Below are 21,481 nucleotides of genomic sequence, written 5' to 3' on the forward strand. Positions count from 1 at the left end.
CTGCGGCTGCCCCTCCCCAGCATCACGAGAGAGGATCGTATGGCATCTCAGTCACCTGGGAAAAGATCAACATTAATCGAAGCGTGGTTTCTACTGAAGGCGCGTTGCTTTAGCACCATCGTAAAACTGAAAAATCATAAGTTGAACCATCGTAAGTCAGGGACCATCTAGAGTTCCATGGAGCTCTGAATGCTGTCATGATTGATGGTTTGGTGCTCAGTCTAGCCCACAAAGTACAACCTTCGTACAGGGGACATGAGTCCTGTAGCAGCCCTGATCCCTGAACCCATGAAGGAGGAGGCTGGGGCAAGGAAAGTGTGGGAGAGAGCGCATGCGTGTGTGTCTGTGTGTGTGTATGTGTGTGTGTATAAGGTGAGAAGGAAGGAAAATAAGACTAGGGACTAGTCATTCAGCCAACAGCTCATATAACTCTTTGAGTCTCTACATCTCAAACTGTCTTTGGTGAAGGACCAGATAGTTAAATTTTCAGTTTATTATAGATTAGTATTTTTGTGGGTCTAACTGTGTGTGTATGCATATATTTAATGGAGATGTAATTCATATACCATAAAAGTCACCAGTTTAAAGTGTGCAATTCATTGGTCTTATAGTATAGTTACAAGATCATGCAACCGTTAATACTCTAATTCTACAACATTTTTATCAGCTCCTTCAACCCCCGAAAAAAAGAAATCCCACACCCATTAGCAGTCACACTACAGTCCCCTTTCCTTCAGCTCCTGGCAGTAACTAATCTACTTTCTGATTCAGAGATTTGCTTATTCTAAACATTTTATGTAAATAGAATCATATAAGGTGTATATCCTTTTATGCCTGGCTTCTTTCACTTAGCATAATATTTTCAAGGTTCATCTATGTTGTAGCTTGAATTAATACTTCATTCCTTTTTGTAGTAGAATAATATTCTGTTACATAGATTATACCACACTTTGTTTATCCATTCATTAGTTGATGGATAGTTGGGTTGTTTCTACCTTTTGGCTATTATGAATAATACTACTATGAATAGTCGCATAACAGTTTGTGTGTGAACCTAAGTTTTCAATTTTATTGGGTATGTACACCTAGGAATGGAATTGCTGGGTCATATGGTAACTCTGTACTTAACTTTTTACAGAACTGCCAAAGTTGCTATACCATTTTACGTTCCCAACAGCAATATATAAAGGTTCTATGTTTTTTACATATTTACCAACACTTGTTATTTTCTGGGTTTGTTTTTGTTTTATTATGGACATCCTAGTCGGTGTGAAGCGGTATCTCATTACGGTTTTGATTTGCATTGCCCTGATAGCTAGTGATCCTGAGCATCTTCTCACGCGCTTGTTAGTCGTTTGTATATCTTCTTTGGAGAAATATCTATTCAAGTCCTTTGCGTTTTTTTTTTTTCTTAAATTGTTGAGTTGTAAAATACTTGGACCTTCAGCTTGGAAGAGTTTCACCAGAGAAACCGCCTGGTCCTGGGCTTTTCGTCCTGGGAAGTTTTTTGAGTGCTAATTTAATCTGTTTACTTGTTATGGGTTTTCTATTTCTTCTTCAGCCAGTGTTTGTTGTTTATGTCTTTTTAAGAGTTTGTCCATTTTATCTAGCTTATCTAATTTGTTGGCATGTAATTGTTCATAGCAGCCTTTACAGCCCTTTTTCTTTCTGTAAGGTTTATAGTAACGCTCCCCCTTTCATTACTGAATTTAGTAGTTTGAGTCGTCTCTCTCTTTTTCTTTCCCACTCTGGCGAAATGTGTGTTAATTTTGTTGATTTTTTTCAAAGAACCAGTTTTGATTTAATTGATTCTCTATTGTTTTTTTTCGATTCTCTGATAATGTATTTCAACTCTATTATTTTTCCTTCGGTTTGCTTTGAGTTTAGTTTGCTGGATTGATATTTTGGGTATTACATTGTTGATTGAGAAAATTTGCTGGTTTGTCTGCTTGGATGTCATAATAATATTAAATTGCTGGAAAGGCTTCTGAACACACATTCCCTATTTCTCTGCTTCTTTCATCAGGACCAGTGGTCCGCAGACCGCGCTTTGAGTACCACTGCTTTATAGAACTGCACACAGAGCAGTGAGAGCACAGACCGGTGCCTGCACCTGGCCAGAGAGTGGCAAGGCCAGCCTGTTACTGTGCTGAGTCATAGAGGATGGCTAGGAGTTAACCAGGAAAGAGGGAGGAGGACTTCCAGACGCAGAGGACAGCATGAGCAAAGACAGAGGGGTTTTCAAAGTCAGGGTGTGCGCAGGGAACAAGAATGAAGCAGCTTGGCAGCGTGAAGCACGTAAGACTGAAGAGATGGCTGGAGCGGGTCACAGAGAGCCTTGCATTCAGCACTAGGTGTCATGCAGAGTGCTAGTTAAGAAGAAGGTAGACATGGTCCCTGCTCTCAGGAGCCTTACGGTCTCATGGGAGGGACAGGTAATATACAAGTAAACATGAAATTACAGGTTGTGGTAGGTGCTGTGAAGAAGTGAACGGCGCAGTGAAAGAGGGGATCCAGAGAGATGTGTGGCCCCGCTCGTAGCAAACAGAATCCAAGGGTGTGACATTCAGCTGAGGCCTGAAGGGCAGGTAGGAGACAGCCAGGCAGAGCCAGAGTAAGTTTTCCGGAAGTGAAGGTCCAGGTAAAGACTCGAGGCAGGAAGATCTGTGTCTGAGGACGTGAAGGGGGTCGTCTTGGCTGGATGGTGCTGAGCGACGGGGCAGGACGAGGGGCGATGGGACAATGGGCTGAGGCCAGATCACGCAGGGCCTTGTGGGTCTGGGTGAAGTTTTAAGTTTTGTAAATCTGTGGGAAGCGCTTACAGGGTTTTCAGCGGAAGAATGGCGTGATTTAATTTACATTTTTAAAAGATCACTCTGGCTGCTGAGTGGAGAGTGGATCGAGGGGCCACAAGAGTGGAGGCGGGAACGTCAGGTGTTGTCGCTTTCTGGGTGAGAGGGCAGTGGCAGTGATGATGGACAGAAGCAGATGACGGACATACATCTGTGGCAGGTTGGGTGTGGGGAGGGGAGGAAGGGCAGCAACTCAGGTGACGGCCAGGTTTCTGGCTTGAGTAACTGCTAGACAGAGGTATCATTTATTGAGAAGAGAAAGGCTTAGGGGTATGTGGGGAGAGGGGGCATTTAGAGGGAAAGAAGACAGTGAGGAACCAGCTGTACAGTTGAGATACCAGTGAGACAACCAATGGCGATGCGGAATTGGCATTGGATTTGCAGGCCTGGAGCCCAGTGGGAGCCCGGGCTGGGGAGTCATCTGCACATAGGGCATCTTTCAAGCCATAAGAATAGCTGTGATCGGGCTTCCCTGGTGGCGCAGTGGTTGAGAGTTCGCCTGCCGATGCAGGGGACGCGGGTTCGTACCCCGGTCCGGGAGGATCCCACATGCCGCGGAGCGGCTGGGCCCGTGAGCCATGGCCGCTGAGCCTGCGCGTCCGGAGCCTGTGCTCCGCAACGGGAGAGGCCACGGCGGTGAGAGGCCCGCGTACCGCAAAAAAAAAAAAAAGAATAGCTGTGATCTCCTGGGGAGAGAATGAGAAAAGACAGGCCCCAGGCCTGAGTCCTGAATGACTGATTTAGGAGCGGGGTTGATGAGGAAGGCAGCCAGGAAGGAAGGGGAAATGGTGATCCTGAGTGTGCGTTAAGGAGCCTGGACTACATCGTGTAAGCCGAGCTTCCCAGGCTTGCAGTCAGTCATATTTATCATTTAGGGGACCTCCTGAAATTCGCGTTGCCTGGCTCCATGCCAGACCCACAGCTTCAGAAGCACTAGGGAGGGGCCTGGGAATCTGTATTTTAGCAAGTCCTTTCGGTGACCCTTCGGATCGAGTGCATTAGGGAATCACTGCATGATGGGGAGCCATTGAGGAGCATCAAGTCGGGGAGGATGGAACGGTCAGGTGTCTGTCTGTTTGCTTAGTGTGCCGATATGTGGAAGATGTTTGATTAGATGTAGGTGTTTAATAGAGAGCAGTGCTGATAAGATGGCATCCGGTTTCTAGCCAAGATGATGGTGAACGGTTAGCTGCTCCCTGAGACAGAAGACATGCTGATATTGAGGGGAAAGGTGGCAGGTTCAGTTTTGACAGTTGGATTCATGTGCCCAAGGGGTTGGCCTGGGCTGGGGTTGGGAGTCCTCCCAATTTAGGTCTCAGTGGAGACCACGCCTGTGGCTGGCATCAATTAGGGATAGCGGGTACGATGAGAAGAGCAGAGGGCCAAGGTCATGTTCCCTGGGGAATATCAACGTTTAAGAGAAAGTCAGGGGGGTGGGAACCCACAGGGGAGACAGAGACGGAATGGGCCATGTGGGAAGAGGGCCTAAGATCAGAGCAGGGACACGACCTTGGGGATGGCAGCTAGACAGCAGCTGGTGGTTGCAGGGAGAACCCTTCCCATGCAGCGGGGGTGGTGCCCTGCGGTGCGGTGGATTCACGAGTGACCGGGGTGAGCAGCTAGAGACCCTGAACGCGGTGAGTGTGGGCTCATCTGTAGAGAAGGTTTTGGCTGAGTAGGGGATGAAGAAAGTTTGGGTATCGTTAAGAGAATTTTGTTGTTTTTTGTTTACTTGTTTTGCTTTTTAAAGTAAAGGAGAAGAAGCCTTGAGTGTGTTTAAGGGCCAAGAAAGAAAGCCAAGAGAAAGGACAGGCTCTCCGCTTAAGCAGTTCACGCAACAGTGGGCAGCCAGGGAGCGCTGGGGAGCTGCGGGCTTGGGGGTCAGCGCCCACCTGCTTGGGGCTGCTGTGTATACGTTGTGTAGTGATAAATGCCAGTGGTCTTGTTTTTCTCCCTCTGAAGATTTTATAGGAATATCGTGGCGATGTGTAAACACATATAACGAGAAGCCACGAGTGCGAGCCCCAAATGCCTTCTCCAGTGGCGGCAGTGGTCATGCATTTATTTCTCTAGGGACCATTCTTGTGGCTCGTGGTTCAAGGGTACTCTCTGCAGTTATAGGATGGCATATAAAAACCCTTATAGCTCCTCAGTGGAAAGGAGCAATGTAAATTCAATTTATTATTAGTTAGTATTAATCTATTGATTTCCCCCAAGTAGAAATTAGTACGTATAAAATGCTGATACCTTTTTGTACTTTGTGAAAAACCAAGATGGAGGACAAGGAATCAGTATTCCTTTGTGGGTTGTTTTTTTTTTTTCTTCCTGACCAATCAGCAATTCATAATGTCCATGTTATCGAGACCCTTAAGGACTTATCAATTTAGCGCTGATCAATAGAATTTTTAATTAGTGCTTTTTCTTTAGAGTTTTATCTTCTCAGTTTTATGCTGAGACTCATTTTCTCATTAAGAAATATGTACTTTTAATTTTTTCCTAGTTATAAGGTATTACATAGTCTATATAAATTTTGGAAGATACAGGAGTATTAAAAAAAAAACCACCCACAGTGTCTAAATTTCCTTTTTAGTGTGTGTTTATATATTAAGTATACGTAATTTTCCTCTTCTATTGCCTCAGATACCCAATGCCTTATTTTCATTAGTGCTGAGAATTCTGTTAGTAATGGGTCTTTGTAGTTTTACTTTGTATGTGTCATCTTGAGGAAATTCTAGTGAAGCCAAGAGAGCAAAATTAACAAGATACCTCCTTTGCAATTAGAGGGAGAGGAAATACAGAGCACTCATTTGTAGAGGAAGAATTGGACAAAAATGCTGTGCTGGTCAGCAGCACTTTCTTTACTTGTCTGGTTCCAAAAGAAATGGTAACCCGAGGACAGGACCAAGAAGCAATTCCCTATTGTTCTTACGTAGCTAATCTTGAGTCCCAAGGCTGGTGGTGGCCATTTTTGGATTTTACTTCCTTTTGAAAGTTAAGGTCCTGTCGTCTTTAAAACCATAACTGTTTTCTTATTGCATGTGTTTACTTTTAGGAATTTCACGTTTCTGAAGATTTTAATAAAATGAACTTTATCAAGACCTACCCAGGTAATTATAATACACACACACACACAACTAGAATACCATGCCTTATGATCAAAATTAGGTTTTCACATTAACTTTTTAAAAGTGTTGTTACCCCAGTTATGTGGGAGGCTATTAGCTCTTCAGAGTTATTTACCATCCTTTTCCTGCTCATTAACATTTGAAATTTTGTATAGTATTCCATTGGGTGCAGATTTAATTTAACCATTCCTCTGTTTTTGAAAATGTATACTGCTTCCATTTTTTGATAACACATACTAACATATATGATGGTGTGTATATGTGTGTATACATATCTGTGAGTGTGTATATTTCATATATATGTATATACACATATGTGTGTGTGTGTGTGTCCTTGATGGTTACTCTTACTCTAATTCTGTAACTCATTACTTCTATTTAAGACAGATTACTAAAAGTAGAATAACTGGGTCAAACTTTAAAACTTTTTTTAATACTCTGGATTTATTTTGCAAAACTCTTTCCAGCAATAGTGTAAATTTTTAATGAGTGGTGATTGAGAGTGCCTGTTCATTAAGTCTATATTGATCTTTATAAATGTTTATTGCCAGTTTGATAGTCAAAACTTGTTCTCAGTTTTAAAATTATTTAGGCTTTATTTAATGTTGGCCATTTGTCATGTTTTATGAATATCTGTTCATGATTTTGCCCATATCTCCTGGGAGTTGTCGTATTTTCTGATTTTTCTGATTAATTTATGAGAGCCCCTCCGTTTTTCTGAAGCAGCCTACACAGCTGAGAGCAAGGTCAGAAGTGTCTCTGTCTAGCCTCTGACTTCATTCATCAAACTGGGCATTTATTAAACACCAGCTGCATGCAAGATCCTGTTCCAGATAAAGTAGACAGGTCACTGCCCTGGTGTGGCTTGCAATTGACCTGGAAATACAAATATTCTAGAAGTTAGGTAATAGAGCACCTTCCTCATTCTCAGCTATTGCTTTGGGGTGCAGAACTTTACAAATGCTTCATCTTAAAAATAATAAAAAGTTAATTGCAGAAAATCTCAGTTGCCCTTTTTTACAATGCCAGTGTTTTCTAAAGAGTCAAAACACTAAAGGTATAGACAATAAAAAACAAACAAACCTATTCTGTTGAGATAAGACTGCTGTTTTCCATATGGAATTCATTGAGAGTTGTATGTGTGTTTTTGAATCAGTTCTCTAATATATTATTTGAATCCCTCTTGAGCCTTACTCTGTAATGATTTGTAGCTTTTGATGGTCTTCCCTGTAGGGAGGCAGAGGGCAGGGCCACGGAGAGCCTGCGATAGATCTTGGGTTGGGGCGGGCGGATGCTCCGCAGCCTGTTTGGAGTGCGGGCCTCTCCGGGATAGGACTGCTGAGCCTGTGAGTCTGCAGGCCGACCAAGTGGAGAAGGGGAGCCTCAGTTCACACCCGCGGAGACTGGACTCCAAAGGTCACGTTTCTTCCTGAAGGGCGCAGACTTTCCCGTTCTGTCCCCACAGCCCATCAGAACCGGGTGACCGCGATTATCTTCAGCCTGGCCACAGAGTGGGTGATCAGCACGGGCCACGACAAGTGTGTCAGCTGGATGTGCACCCGCAGCGGGAACATGCTCGGGAGGCACTTCTCCACCTCCTGGACTTCGTGTCTGCAGTATCCTTCCCTGCAGCGCCTCCCGGTCTCAGCAGCTAGTTCTGAATCTGCTTGGAAATTGCTGCTTGAGATCCAAAGACTGTACGATTCCTACATATTTCACATAAAATCTAAGAATTTCTATCTCTGCTTTTTTGCTATAAAGTCGGTTTATTAAAGATAATAGCTAAATGAATTGCTCTTCTCTGCTGGGATGTGCTCTAGGTGTTTTAATACAAAATCTCGGAAAACCTAAACCTCATTAGCGCAGACCCCTCCCTTCACTCCTTTGCTTTTCAAAGTGAAAGAAAAGACTTTCTGTTGTAGAAAGAAAGAAAGAAAGGAACGACTCTTCTGGTGATGGTTTCTTCGCAGACCCCACAGGAGAACATAAGAAGGGTCTGTGACCCTGGAGTTCATAAATGGGCTACAGTGTGTTTGGAGAGGGTTCATAATCCTTATAACACTCGCAAAGTTGCCTCAGGATGCCCCAAATGTTACAGAATTGCCGCTCTCAAATTTTTCTACTGCTCTATGGGATTTGTTTCACGTAGCGCTCCCTCTTGCCTAAGGCTGCCTGTGGTAGCTGTGTATCTTAGTGATGGCAAGGTCAAGGCTGTCAGCAACAGACAAATGCCCCGCAGTAGTTTCTCTTTGAGAGTTGGACGTCTGGTGTAGTAAAACTCTTTTCTTCCATTGAAAGCCTTTATAAAAAAATGTGTGCTACAAATGAACGCACAGCACGAGATATTTAAAATAGTACCACATGCTTTCGAATCAAGCAAGGGAAGACTACTCGGGTGCATCAAGTGCTAAATAAGTTTTTCTGTTATGTGTTTGGCTTTCGTTTGGATTGATAGAAAATGGCACCGAATCACATAATCATGGCCCAGCCTGTGGTCCTCCTTTTGATCTATGTTTTGGAATTAAAATAGTAGTTATCTTATTGTGGGTAAACTACTGATTTGCCACAAATGTCTATGGCCATAAAGCGACCAAGAAAGTAATGAGTTGTTGCCAATAGTTAATATATGTTTAAATTTAAAGTTTACTACTACCCCAAATGACTGCCGTTTGGATGATTAAAATTAAAACTTCACAGCAATTTAAACCATCCTCTTCACTTAACGCTAAATCATCTAGGCCCCCCAAAAGGATGGGTTCATGTCCATATTTGCTGTCAGTTTTACACCATTTCCAGAGATATTTCATGAAAAGCAGTTTTCTTCCAGTTCTTTTTGGCTGTTTTCACTATTGAGCATTTTACTTTTTAACACTTAGTTATACTTTGCTTATAGTCACTTGTTTTTATGTCTGTCTTCTCCATCAGCTCTTAACTTTTTTGTTGCCAATTCCCAGGATACTGGTTGGAATAGTAACAGCTACTCAGTGAATTCTTGTTGAATGAATGAATATTAATTTTCCTGATAATTCTAGCTTAAAACGTTCTTTTTCTTCAATATTTACACGTTGTGTGATTTTCAGCTGGGTACTTCTTTTTTTTCTCGTAGTTTTAGGTGTGTCGCGTATTCTCTTTAGAATGCACGTTTTCTTCTTTATAACTTTGAGGTGGATTGTGTCATACGTCCTTGACTGCGTCTCCACAGATACGACTTTGATACTCAGTATGCTTTTGTCGGCGACTGTTCTGGACAGATCAGCCTGCTGAAGCTTGAACAGAGCTCCTGTTCAGTTATTACCACCCTTAAAGGACATGAAGGTAGGCTGTATAATCACCGCCGTTTTTCACCTAATTCGGGCATCCAGATTTAGTTCTCAGCTCTGTGGTTTCACGAATGATCACCTCCTTATGATCTGTCAGATTTCAATCCGATCGGCCAGATAGGGGGATTAAATCTCAAAAGGTCTCAAAGAGTGAAAACTAAGTGAAGGCAGGGTGTTGGGGAGAGTTTCGTGTTGTCCAAATCCCTTCTAGATTCCTTGTGTGGATAATACTTTCTATTTTGTTTACCTTTGAAATTAAATTATTTTTGAAGACCTTTTCAAATGTCTTATAAATGGTGAGACCTTTGGAAGAATGTTGTTATTACTGTTTTAAATTTGTCACTTTCTAGGACACCAAGCAAGATGTAGTAGGTGAGTACAATTAGAAGAAATGTATGAGCTGGTTCTGTCTCTACTTGGGAAACATCCCCGGGGGAGGGACGGCGGGAAAAGAATGACTGGGTGGAATTTTATTATTTCTGTAGGGTGGTGAGTTGGCCGGACTTTGTGGAAAGGCTTTAAAACTCAATCGGCTATATTGAGTCACAAATTAGAAGCTCCGAGGCCATCTGGTTCACATCGAAGAATTGGGGGTTTGTTGAAGGAATTAATGATGGACTTATTTATGAAAATAGTGTTTTTAAGTGTAACAAGTTAAATGTCCTCCATAGCTAATCTATTTATGGAACACCGAGTCTATCAGATCAGGGACCTTGAAGGGGAAAAGGGAGAGAGAAGGACAGTAAGTTTGAATAGATTTAGGCAGGAAAGCACAGGCAGAAACCACTTTCTGTTTATGACTAATGGTCTCATGATCCCCATGCTGTTAAGTATTCTCTGGGTTGCTAAGGGCAGAGCGTGTTCTGATAACTACTTAGCAGTGTTCATGTAGAAGGACCTTGCTTGTCTGCTATTAGGCCTCTAGCTGAAGTGCATGGGGCATAGGATCAAACAGGGTCAGGATTTCTGCAAAGTTGATCCCTGAAGCCAGTTTTGCACAATACTTCTTTTTTCACTTTCGTTAAGCTTCTGTGAGAAACTAGTCTCTGTTGGTTGGTTTTGAATGTGGCTTTATCAGTTTTCTGTATACCCACCAAAAATATTATTAGCTTGTGTGACTGGTTCAATTTTATTAAGTTTATTAATAGTTTTTTTCTAGGCAAGCAGCAGTCAATGGAACAATGAAGAGATCTGTTGAAAGAGAAATCTGTAGAAAGAAAGATTTTCCCAAGGATATCAAATTTAATAAGTTTAGCCAATATAGAGTGCGAAATGTAGGGTTTGGATTTTTTTACCTAAGTTCTCTGGCATAATTGTATGGTACACATGCATCTCTTTTTTTTTTCTCTGAGATACTTAATTCAGTTTTCTTAAACATAGGCATCCTGTGATAAGACACCTGCAAGGTCCCAGAGCCCTAGAATAATCTAGATTTTAATCTTATATATGGTAACCACAGAAAACTTCACTGCCTTTCCTCATTAGATATTGGTAGCTATTTTTTTTTCTTCAAAAGCTTTTTCTGAACTAACCCTCATATACAGCTATTTTATAATTTTTTGGTATAGACGGGGAAAATCTTCTTTAAACACATTTGTGTTCAAAGCAGTTTGATATACAACTGAAAATCCTAATCTTGTAGCTTGGGGCAGCGGATGTGCTGTGCCTTCTCTGTGACTCGTGATAAAGTGTTGAACGCCCTTTTGTGCAATGAAAATACATTTTTACTTAAAGATTCAGCTGGTCCTCGTTCGGTCTTCTGCCTCAGATGTGTATGTCCTGATGTAGAATTACATTTAGCCTCCCTCTCTCACGCCTAGGTAGTGTCGCCTGCCTCTGGTGGGACCCTATTCAACGGTTACTCTTCTCAGGAGCCTCTGACAACAGCATCATCATGTGGGACATCGGAGGAAGGAAAGGCCGCACACTCTTGCTCCAGGGCCACCAGTGCGTGACTGTTTGTGAGGGTGGGGAAAGAATCTGAGCTGGGGCAGGTCGCGGGAGGCGTTCGTATTCTGAGACTACTTTCTCCAAACCCCGTCTTTTAGCAGACAGTGAGCCCTGTTTGATAGGGCTCTCTCAGTCTGCTTCTAACTGCTTTTCCGTGAGGCCTGAGTGTCTGGTGTTCTGTAGCAAAAATAGAGGCCAGGGTTTTCTTCTTCCTTAGTCCATTGGTAGTAACTACCGTGCCATTGGTAGTTTGATAGGGAATTGCATTGAATCTGTAGATTGCTTTGGGTAGTATAGTCATTTTCACAATGTTGATTCTTCCAATCCAAGGACATGGTATATTTCTCCATCTGTTTATGTCATCTTTGATTTCTTTCCTCAGTGTTTTATAGTTTTCTGAGTACAAGTCTTTCGCCTCCTTAGGCAGGTTTATTCCTGGGTATTTTGTTTTGTTGCAATGGTAAATCGGAATGTTTCCTTAATTTCTCTTTCTGATTTTTCCTTGTTGGTGTATAGAAATGCAAGAGATTTCTGTGCATTAATTTTGTATCCTGCAACCTTACCAAATTCACTGATTAGTTCTAGTAGTTTTCTGGTGGCATCTTTAGGGTTTTCTATGTATAGTATCATGTCATCTGCAAGCAGTGACAGTTTTACTTCTTCTTTTCCAATTTGTATTTCTTTTATGTCTTTTTCTTCTCTGATTGCTGTGGCTAGGACTTCCAAAACTATGTTGAGTAAGAGTGGTGGGAGTGGGCAACCTTGTCTTGTTCCTGATCTTAGTGGAAATGCTTTCAGTTTTTCACCATTGAGAATGATGCTTGCTGTGGGTTTATCATATATGGCCTTTATTATGTTGAGGTAGGTTCCCTCTCTGCCCATTTTCTGGAGAGTTTTTATCATAAATGGGTGTTGAATTTTGTCAGAAGCTTTTTCTGCATCTATTGAGATGATCATACGGTTTTTCTTCTTCAATTTGTTCATATGGTGTATCATATTGATTGATTTCTGTATATTGAAGAATCCTTGCATCCCTGGGATAAATCCCACTTGATCATGGCGTATGATCCTTTTAATGTGCTGTTGGATTCTGTTTGCTAGTATTTTGTTGAGGATTTTTGCATCTGTGTTCATAAGTGATATTGGTCTATAATTTTTGTGTGTGTGATATCTTTTTCTGGTTTTGGTATCAGGGTGATGGTGGCTTCGTAGAATGAATTTGGGAGTGTTTCTCCCTCTGCAATTTTTTGGAAGAGTTTGAGAAGGATCGGTATTAGCTCTTCGCTAAATGTTTGATAGAATTCACCTGTGAAGCTATCTGGTCCTGGACTTCTGTTTGTTGGAAGATTTTTAATTACAGTTTCAATTTCATTACTTGTGATAGGTCTGTTTAAATTTCCTAATTCTTCCTGGTTCAGTCTTGGAAAATTGTACCTTTCCAAGAATTTGTCCATTTCTTCATGGTTGTCATTTTATAGGCATATAGTTGTTTATAGTAGTCTCTTATTATCCTTTTGCATTTCTGCAGTGTCAGTTGTGATTTCTCCTTTTTCATTTCTAATTTTATTGCTTTCGTCCTCTCCCTTTTTTTCTTGATGAGTCTGGCTAAGGGTTTATCAGTTTTGCTTATCTTCTCAAAGAACCAGCTTTTAGTTTTATTGATCTTTGCTATTGCTTTCTTCCTTTCTATTTCATTTATTTCTGCTCTGATCTTTATGATTTCTTTCCTTCTACTGACTTCGAGTTTTCTTTGTTCTTCTTTGTCTAGTTGTTTTAAGTGTAGGGTTAGATTGTTTATTTGAGATTTTTCTTGTTTCTTGAGGTGAGATTGTATTGCTATAAACAAGATGGCAGTGTGGGAAAACGTGGAGTTAGCATCTCCCCACAAATAGGGCACCTGCCAGCCGCTGGTGGGAGACTCTGACCAACGAGGGGAGAGATTTGAGCCTGCATGAAGATGATGTCTGTGTTTTCCACATTGAGACACGTAACTGTTGTGTGTGCTGTTTGCAGTGACAGGGTGCAGTCGCTGTGTTACCTTCAGCTCACGAGGCAGCTGGTCTCCTGTTCCTCAGACGGCGGAATTGCAGTGTGGAACATGGATGTTAGCAGAGAGGAGGTAAGAGAGGGCAAGGCAGGGCTGACCAGGAGAGCTCCCACAGCCTGCCTCTTGGTTTTCTACCCGGTGACCGGAGATGCCAGCCAAGGTGCAGGCAGTCCCAGCTCTTACTGGTTATCAGCTGACAGGGTCCTGCATGTCACTTTGCACTGCATTCACTACTCATTGGAGAGTTTCCACAGGGACAAGCGATATACGCAGCCAGGGCATTTAGGCTGATTTTCACAGAGAAGGGCAAGGAGAGGACCCGGGAGACGGTCTGGCATGCGCAGGGGAGTGACTGTGGGGAAGCGCTCCGAGGTTGCACACCTGCCCTGGGGTCCCCGAGACGCGCACCAGGGGCATAGCTCCTCTGGGAAAATATATCTCTGTTCTCTGCTTTTATTTTCCACTGACTTCTGTTCCACTGAGTCCATGTCAACAGTGTTCTTTTCAGGAGACCTGAGTTCTAAGTGCCTTAATTTCCCTGAGTCTCCATTCCTTCTTCCATAAAGTGAAATAGTTGAATGAGATGACTTCTAAGGTCTCTTCCAATTCTTTAGACAGACACTCTAAGCAATCTCTCTGTCTTTTTTTCTATTTTAAAGAATGCTGCAGTGAACATTTTTCACCTTGTCATTGTGTGATTGTTCAATTATTTATTTCAGACAAATTTCTGAAAATAGACCCTTTGGGTCAAGGATATGTGCATTCTGAATGCTTTTTATAGATGTCAGATGATTTCCAGGCAGGATTTCCATTCTCATCTCTGCCAGCACAGGTATTTATCTGTCTTTTCCAAGTGGCGTTTAAAACCTGTGACGTAGATAGTGGAGTTGGATTCCAGAGAAGATTTTAGTGTGAGGGGTGTTAAAGACTTATGGTTTAACTTCAGAAACATTTATTGAGCATCTAAAGGGTGGTCCTAAAGTCTGGAAACTTAGGTGCATATGCATCATAAATGATACTGCATTGCAGTACATACTGTATTGCATGATGTCACATGATGTGTTCCAGGTGCCGTCCTTTACGCAGCGTGTAGGTCAGTATGCTGCACACCTCTGTGGTGGACGCCAGGCATGAATGCAGCATTCCCACCCACCCCTGCATGCATCTGCTTTGTGTTGCCTCTAATTACTTGTGAGTCTGATTCTCACTGAATAAACTCGCATCTTTAGTATACCCTAGGGACGTAATCAAAGGGGTTCAGTCTATTTAAAAGAAATAGCGGGCTTCCCTGGTGGCACAGTGGTTAAGAATCTGCCTGCCAATGCAGGGGAAACGGGTTTGAGCCCTGCTCTGGGAAGATCCCACATGCTGTGGAGCAACTAAGCCCATGTGCCACAACTACTGAGCCCACGCGCCGCATTTACTGAAGCCCGTGTGCTCTAGAACCCGTGCTCCACAACAAGAGAAGCCACCGCAATGAGAAACCCGTGCACCACAACGAAGAGTAGACCCCACTCGCCGCAACTAGAGAAAGCCTGCACATAGCAATGAAGACCCAACACAGCCAAAAATAATAAATAAATAAAAACAAATTTATAAAAAAAAAAAGAAATAGCAGTATTACTCACTTCCAGACTTTATGATTACCATGCTTTATACACATAGATCCATACCTGCAAGAAGCTTGTAATCTAGTGAAGGAAACAGACTACCGTATAAATGATAAAGTGCGGTCCGTCATCTGGAGAAGTACCGATTGCTACTTTTTTAGTGACCTTGTAAGACAAGTCATAGAGGAAGTCTTGATTGTATGTCTGCTGGTTAATTTCCCTTTTAGAATTTTCTAAAGATCTTTTGGTAAGGCTTAGAGTAACTTGTTATTAAACATATGTAACATTGGCTCGATATTACAGAATGTGTAATACTTTCTTTGCAAAGATTTATTTGAACTGCGTTTTATATTTATCATCTGCTAGTTACATGCAACAGTGGCAGCTAGTATACTGTTCTATTTCCTGGACTCGGCCTGTTGTTTTTCAGTCTTATTCTGTGTTCCCTGGATCGTGAGGGAGGAGACCACTGGGGCCTGATGCTACTAGTGGCTCTTGTAAGGGTTTAACCGCTTGGATTTCAATCCACTATTCTCATCCTTGGTAAGTTCTTTCAGATGTAGAAAGTAGAAGCAGAGTTCTTACCTTCAAGGTTATGTGAGTGTGGAGTTTATTTGTGCCTCTAGGGAAAGAAAAGACAGTCCTGTCATTCCTGTGGGGGTCACTCTTTTCCTTGTAGTCACTTATGGAAGAGTACCCCAAATCACGAGCACACAGCTGGTAATACGTTTTGCTCTATGAGCTTTTCTGTCTCAATGGTTGGCAGTATTGGTGGGAAAGAAAGTTATGTCAAAAAGATGCAGCATTTTTAGTAGATTTTTTAGGGTTTTTTTGTTGTTTTGTTTTGTTTCTACCAGCTGAGTAAATATTAGTGCAAAAGTAAGCCGCCTCCGATCCGTTAGATTCTGAACTTGAGTTAGGGTTTGGGACAATTTGTAGGACTTCTTTAGGCACAGGCCTAGAGGATTAATCCCAGATTCTCTAGCCCCACAGTGTTTGCTGGAGTTTCTTTCTGAGTCACCTGGAAACACTGACTGTGGAGTGTCCGCAGCCTACAGTGGCTGTCGGCCACCACACTGGCTGGTTGGAAGCAGATCTACCTCCCTGCCGGATTGTAATCAAAGGGACTCCTTTCTGGAAGTAGGCATGAAACATAAATGAGCAAGTAACAAGAATTAGAATGAATCCTCTTGAAATGAGAACTTTATTTGGAGCTAGTCGATCACAGAATGGATACTATTTTATACATCAGTGCAGAGTAGATGAGCGCACCCATTAGCAGCAGCAGTGCATTGGGGTTATTCTTGTTACATCATCTTTGTCCAGATTAAGCAGATGGAACAAGATGGAGAAAAGAGAGTGAAACAGAAAACTTGATTAATGTTCTCTTCAGCTCTTCTCAGCATAAAAGAAAACTTTGTCTCCTTAGAGAATAAGCATTTAATAGGATGGTTCATGATAGCTTACGCCATAACACAATTCTATTAAAAGAAACAAAGTTATGCGTATTTCTTATATCAAAATATGTTTCAAAAAGTCTGTTTATTTCTGAGTTCATTTTTTCATTTGTTATCTCAAATTATTTTAAGCATATTTTTTCTTCGCTCATGCCCCTCTGCCCTCCAGCTCAGCAGAGTAATATTCTTTCCTAACCCTTAGGCAGAAGCATGCTTCCTGAGGGCAGGAACTCAGTCCCCATTGGTTGTCATACTCCAGAAACATGTTTGGAGACCCTGACATGTTGAAGTGAAAAGGACCATGTCCAGAGGCTGTGTGGAGCGCAGTGGACGAGTGCAGGGCTGTGGGCTGGACTCTTGGGTCTACTGGGAGCTCTACCCACTAACCAACCATGGACAGTCGCTTCAATCTCTGAGCCACAGTTTCTTTGCCTGTAAAATGGGGAGAACGTTGCTCTGTATCTCCTAAGGTTGTATTGAAAATTAAGCAAAGTAAGGCATATAAAACCCTGGGCACACACTGCTGGACTTATAAGACCCTTTGTATATACCAGGCATTATGCAAAACACTTCGCCAATGTTGCCTCATTTAATGCTCACAGCCCTATGCGGTGTATACTCATACTTGAATATCACTGCCGTGAATACGTTTTCGCGTTCATCTTGTCCCACGTGACTGTTCCTCACGTGGGTGGTATTGCAGGAGTTACACTGGCGTGTGTCACAAACATAAGACTAGACAGTGGCCCCTGCTTTCCTTCCCCCTGCGATTTAATGTCCCCACGTTGTTGGCAGCAGGGCCCGTCGTGTCGTTGTAATCACCATTTCTCCTTCAGGAACATTGTTCACAGGCAGTGTTTTCAAACCACCTTCTCTCTTCCCTGGTCACAGAAACAACTAATTCTACATCAAGTAGTATTCTTCCTCACGGAGGTGTGCATCTCTTTATCACCCTTTCTGTCCTCCCTTCCCATTTCCAACATTAGCGCAGTTATTTAAAGAAACCTCTCCTCTGTCTCAGCCCACTTCTTTCTGTTTGTGAGTGCCTTACCCCCCAACCCCTGAAAGAAAGACCTTCGTAATGGCTGTCCTATATAGAAATATTTCTAGTGCCTTATCTAAAATAAGGAATAGGAAAGCCAAAAGTTTTGATGAAATAGGAAACAAAAAAAGAAGTTGGGAAACGCATTCTTTAAACCACCAAAAGTCCCCTTTCGAATCTCTGTGAAGCTGACCATCTTCACTGCATATTTTATAAGGATCAGTGTAGGTCATTTCCTGTGGTTCTCCCATCCTCTCCTCTTATCAGATACATTTTTCTTGAGTGTTAACTTTCAAGATCAAGAACAGATTATTTCTTACTTCGTGACCTTTGGTTTAATTTTATGGAAGTAGTATTTTCTATTTTTACTGCACATATATGACGATACATGATGAGGTTAAACAGGCTTTTAGCAGGTTCATCTTGTAATCGAATACAACTTGCAATGTTTTGTTTAGAGAAATATTTTCTAAGTTCTCAGTGAAGTAATTTTGAGGCCTAATTGCCCTGTTTCAACAAAAATTCATTGAGCGCCTACCCTGTGACAGGCTGAAGGTATTTAAAGATGAAAAGACCAGTGAATAATTCATAGGTTAGTCGAAGGGGCTGGGGGGAGGAAATGTGCATAAAGAATTGCAGTGCAGGGCTTCCCTGGTGGCGCAGTGGTTGGGAGTCCGCCTGCCGATGCAGGGGACGCGGGTTCGTGCCCCAGTCCGGGAAGATCCCACATGCCACGGAATGGCTAGGCCCGCGAGCCATGGGCGCTGAGCCTGCGCGTCCGGAGCCTGTGCTCCACGACGGGAGAGGCCACAACAGTGAGAGACCCGTGTACCGCAAAAAAAAAAAAAAAAAAAAAAAAAGAATTGCAGTGCAGAGAGATCACTGCTCGAATGGGGGTCCACAGGCTGGCTGTGCGGGCACCACTCCCGGGAGCTGGGAATGGGGGCGGGGCAGCTCATCTGTCTGACACGATGCCGCGCCCTGAAGATCTCCTGTTGGTCACCTTGTGACCCCACAAGCCTTCCCAAGTGGTAGTTCGTCAGGTTCTGCAAGAAAGGTTTTTGCTCAACTGGATATAGTTATCAAACAACTTTAAAAACTTTGGGCATAAAACAGAAGTGTATGAAGACAACTCTTAAGAGTTCATAATGCAAAATGAACTACTCCCTCCTATCGATAGATTAAAAATGAACAATCCTGAAAACATGGCAAAAATGATAAAGATGATTCAAAACACAAACATAATACTGAATATGGCAACAGCTATAATATATTGAAGAGTTTGAAAAAAGGATAACCCCACCAAGGTCTGGAACTGTTGTATTAATTTCTGACAACTCAGGGTAAACAGGCAGATGCTCACATGTTGGGTTTCACTTTCTCCTCCCCCAGGCTCCTCAGTGGTTAGAAAGTGATTCTTGTCAGAAATGTGAGCAGCCCTTTTTCTGGAATATAAAGCAGATGTGGGACACGAAGACACTGGGGTTGAGACAGGTGAGTAGCCAACATCGAGTCATCACTGGGTTAATTCTGTGTTTTGTTATTTATATGATTAATCTGTCATTTTGTTTGGAATCGCACTTTTCCCTGTAAATGCTGTTGATTCCTACCCTTGTGGTGTCACCATCATTGTGTGACTGACCATGAGCAGGGCCCTTCCCGGGTAATAGTGAGACTGTTAGCAGACTATGCCACTGCTTGTCCTGCACTGGAAAAGCCGGGACGCACAGAAAACCCTGGGAGCCCATTCGTCAACAGATGAAAGAGTTTTGAGTTTAGGACTATTACTTGTTAAAGTCAGTGTTTGTACTAGCCCAGCACAAAATCAGAATGAACTAGGGCGTCTAAGCCTAATGCTTGCACAAACAGACAACAAGTAACAGATTAGCCCCCACTGGAATACTCTGACACCAGGAATTTTAGATTATTCATAAATTGTTCCACGTAAGTGTACCTGGAGCATTTCTGTTAAGCATGTTTCAAGTACGTACTGTTTTTTATTTTTTTTAATTTGTCGATATATGTCCCAAATAGCCTACAGATTTCAAGGAAGCGGTTACCACTGGGTAGTCACGTAACACTAAAGTTCTACAAAAAACATAGTTCTACAGTAGCCTTGAAGGTAGCCGCTCATTCAGATTGAATATGAATTTGTGCAGGTGAAGTAAAAAAGAATGCCAATTTTATTCCTTTTATTACTGGTTGCACCTCTCTAAGGGATTGACGGAAAGTTTGTGTGTGTTAATAAACTTTCTTTGACTTTACTTATGAAGCTACTCTACAGCAAGGTCAGGTATGAGACTGGCAGGCAGTGCAGGAATTGTTTTAGCATTCGTAACATTCTAATGCTCGGAAGTAGCACCCACATTGCAGCCTTGGCCTAGTTTTCGTGACGCATGTCTGGTGGTAACTGATGTGTGAAGTAGTCTCTACTTCAAAGGAAACATGAAGAATTAATTTTAATCTTATGAGTTAACAACTAGTGGTAGAGAGAGGAAAGGTGTGGATCGCAAGGCTTTTAGTGGTTTAAAAAAATATATATGTTAAAGTTAGTAATAATAACTGGGCTATTTTGGAATGTTCTTGGTGCTTATTTCCAGAATCACAGTTTGAAAGATTAAAAGTAGTACAACATGATTATGGTTATCTGTTTCTTAATGAGGGCAAATTACATGTAAAACTTTATATCAAAACTTTTCTCTGTAATAGGAATACATTTTTCCCTCCTGAAGTCTCTAGCCATTTGGGTTCCTGAATGAGCTTGGACTTGGTCTTGGCAATGTTGTTTATGGTCGCCTAGGCAGATAATATGAATGAATAAAAACTAGTATTTAACCAATAACAAAGCAAAGATATTTGGAAATCCTCAACGGCTGTTGATATTGTCTGCCTTCGGCGTGTTTATTGATACATTGAATTGGGGGTGATTATAATTCGAGGCACATTGTCCCAATCCCATTTCCCCTACTCTGAAGTGAGGCCACGGGCATTAAAGCAAAAGGTAAACTCCTCCTTTTCCTCCTCCTGGTCCCCGAAGCATCACTGCAGGAAGTGTGGGCAGGCTGTCTGTGGGAAGTGCAGCACCAAGCGCTCCAGCTACCCTGTCATGGGCTTTGAGTTCCAGGTCCGCGTCTGCGATTCCTGCTATGACTCCATCAAGGACGAGGAGTGAGTGTTCGCTTATCTTTATCTTTTTGTGTGTCCATCTGCAGTGGGAGAGCCCGAGAAATGATACAGATACATGGTTGACCCTTGAACAACGCGAGGGTCAGAGGTGCAGCCCTCTGCATAGTGGGTAACTTGGGTATAAAAAGAGTTGGCCCTTCCTATCCGCGGTTCTGCGGATCACGTAGTGCTGTGGTATTTACCGTTGAAAAAACTCTGGGTATAAGCGGACCCACGCCGTTGGAAGCGTGTTGTTCAGGATCACCTGTATTCCTGCCCACTCGTTTATCCCTTTCATAAACAGTTTCTAAAGAGAGGATTCTGCCCTAACTTTATGACTTAAGACAAGTTTCTCCCAAACACTGTGAGAAATGATGCTGCTAAGACCAGTCTGGCCGGGAGCCCCCGCACCACTCGGGATGCTGTGAGGGTCAAGGCCGTGAGCACACTGATGGGTGGCTGAACTGGCACCCTACAGAAGCACCCTGGCTTCCACCTGTGCGCACACACGCATGGAAATTTTACTTGTGGGAAAACTCCGGAGACCCCTGTTCTCTCTTCCACAACAATCTGACCTAGCAATCTGTTCTTAAATAACTATTTGTGTGTAAGACAAATCTGTCTGTCCTCCATTCTGTCCTGACTCAGGCAGATCCATTTGGACAGAACCAGCATTTTATTTTGCTCCTTTCTTTTATTTTTATTAATTTTTGGCCGCATTGGGTCTTCGTTGCTGCGCGCGGGCTTTCGCTAGTTGCGGCTAGCGGGGGCTACTGTTCGTTGCGGTGGGCAGGCTTCTCATTGCGGTGGCTTCTCTTGTTGCGGAGCACGGGCTCTAGGTGCGCGGGCTTCGGTAGTTGCAGCACGCAGCTCAGTAGTTGTGACGCACGGGCTTAGTTGCTCCGTGGCATGT

The 21,481-nt window shown here is 42.7% G+C and overlaps 1 protein-coding gene across 7 annotated transcripts in view; it reads left to right on the forward strand.

The window, feature by feature from the left end:
• Nucleotides 1-21,481, forward strand: part of WDFY1 (WD repeat and FYVE domain containing 1) — a 158,180-nt gene that overhangs the window by 35,854 nt on the left and 100,845 nt on the right. For 3 of the 7 annotated variants that reach the window (XM_033859655.2, XM_033859653.2, XM_033859654.2), the window contains 6 exons: nucleotides 5,905-5,959; nucleotides 7,443-7,593; nucleotides 9,180-9,292; nucleotides 11,118-11,244; nucleotides 13,261-13,366; nucleotides 18,796-18,897. In XM_033859655.2, the coding sequence (XP_033715546.1) occupies nucleotides 5,905-5,959; nucleotides 7,443-7,593; nucleotides 9,180-9,292; nucleotides 11,118-11,244; nucleotides 13,261-13,366; nucleotides 18,796-18,897 (654 nt within the window). Of the gene's footprint in view, nucleotides 1-5,904; nucleotides 5,960-7,442; nucleotides 7,594-9,179; nucleotides 9,293-11,117; nucleotides 11,245-13,260; nucleotides 13,367-14,013; nucleotides 14,127-18,795; nucleotides 18,898-20,440; nucleotides 20,572-21,481 lie in introns of those variants that run through there. The other 4 variants (XM_019923518.3, XM_073807202.1, XM_033859657.2 and 1 more) reach the window with 4 other exon arrangements.

This window comes from Tursiops truncatus, chromosome 7 (genome assembly GCF_011762595.2).
Source record: "Tursiops truncatus isolate mTurTru1 chromosome 7, mTurTru1.mat.Y, whole genome shotgun sequence".
Taxonomy (NCBI): Eukaryota; Metazoa; Chordata; class Mammalia; order Artiodactyla; family Delphinidae; genus Tursiops; species Tursiops truncatus.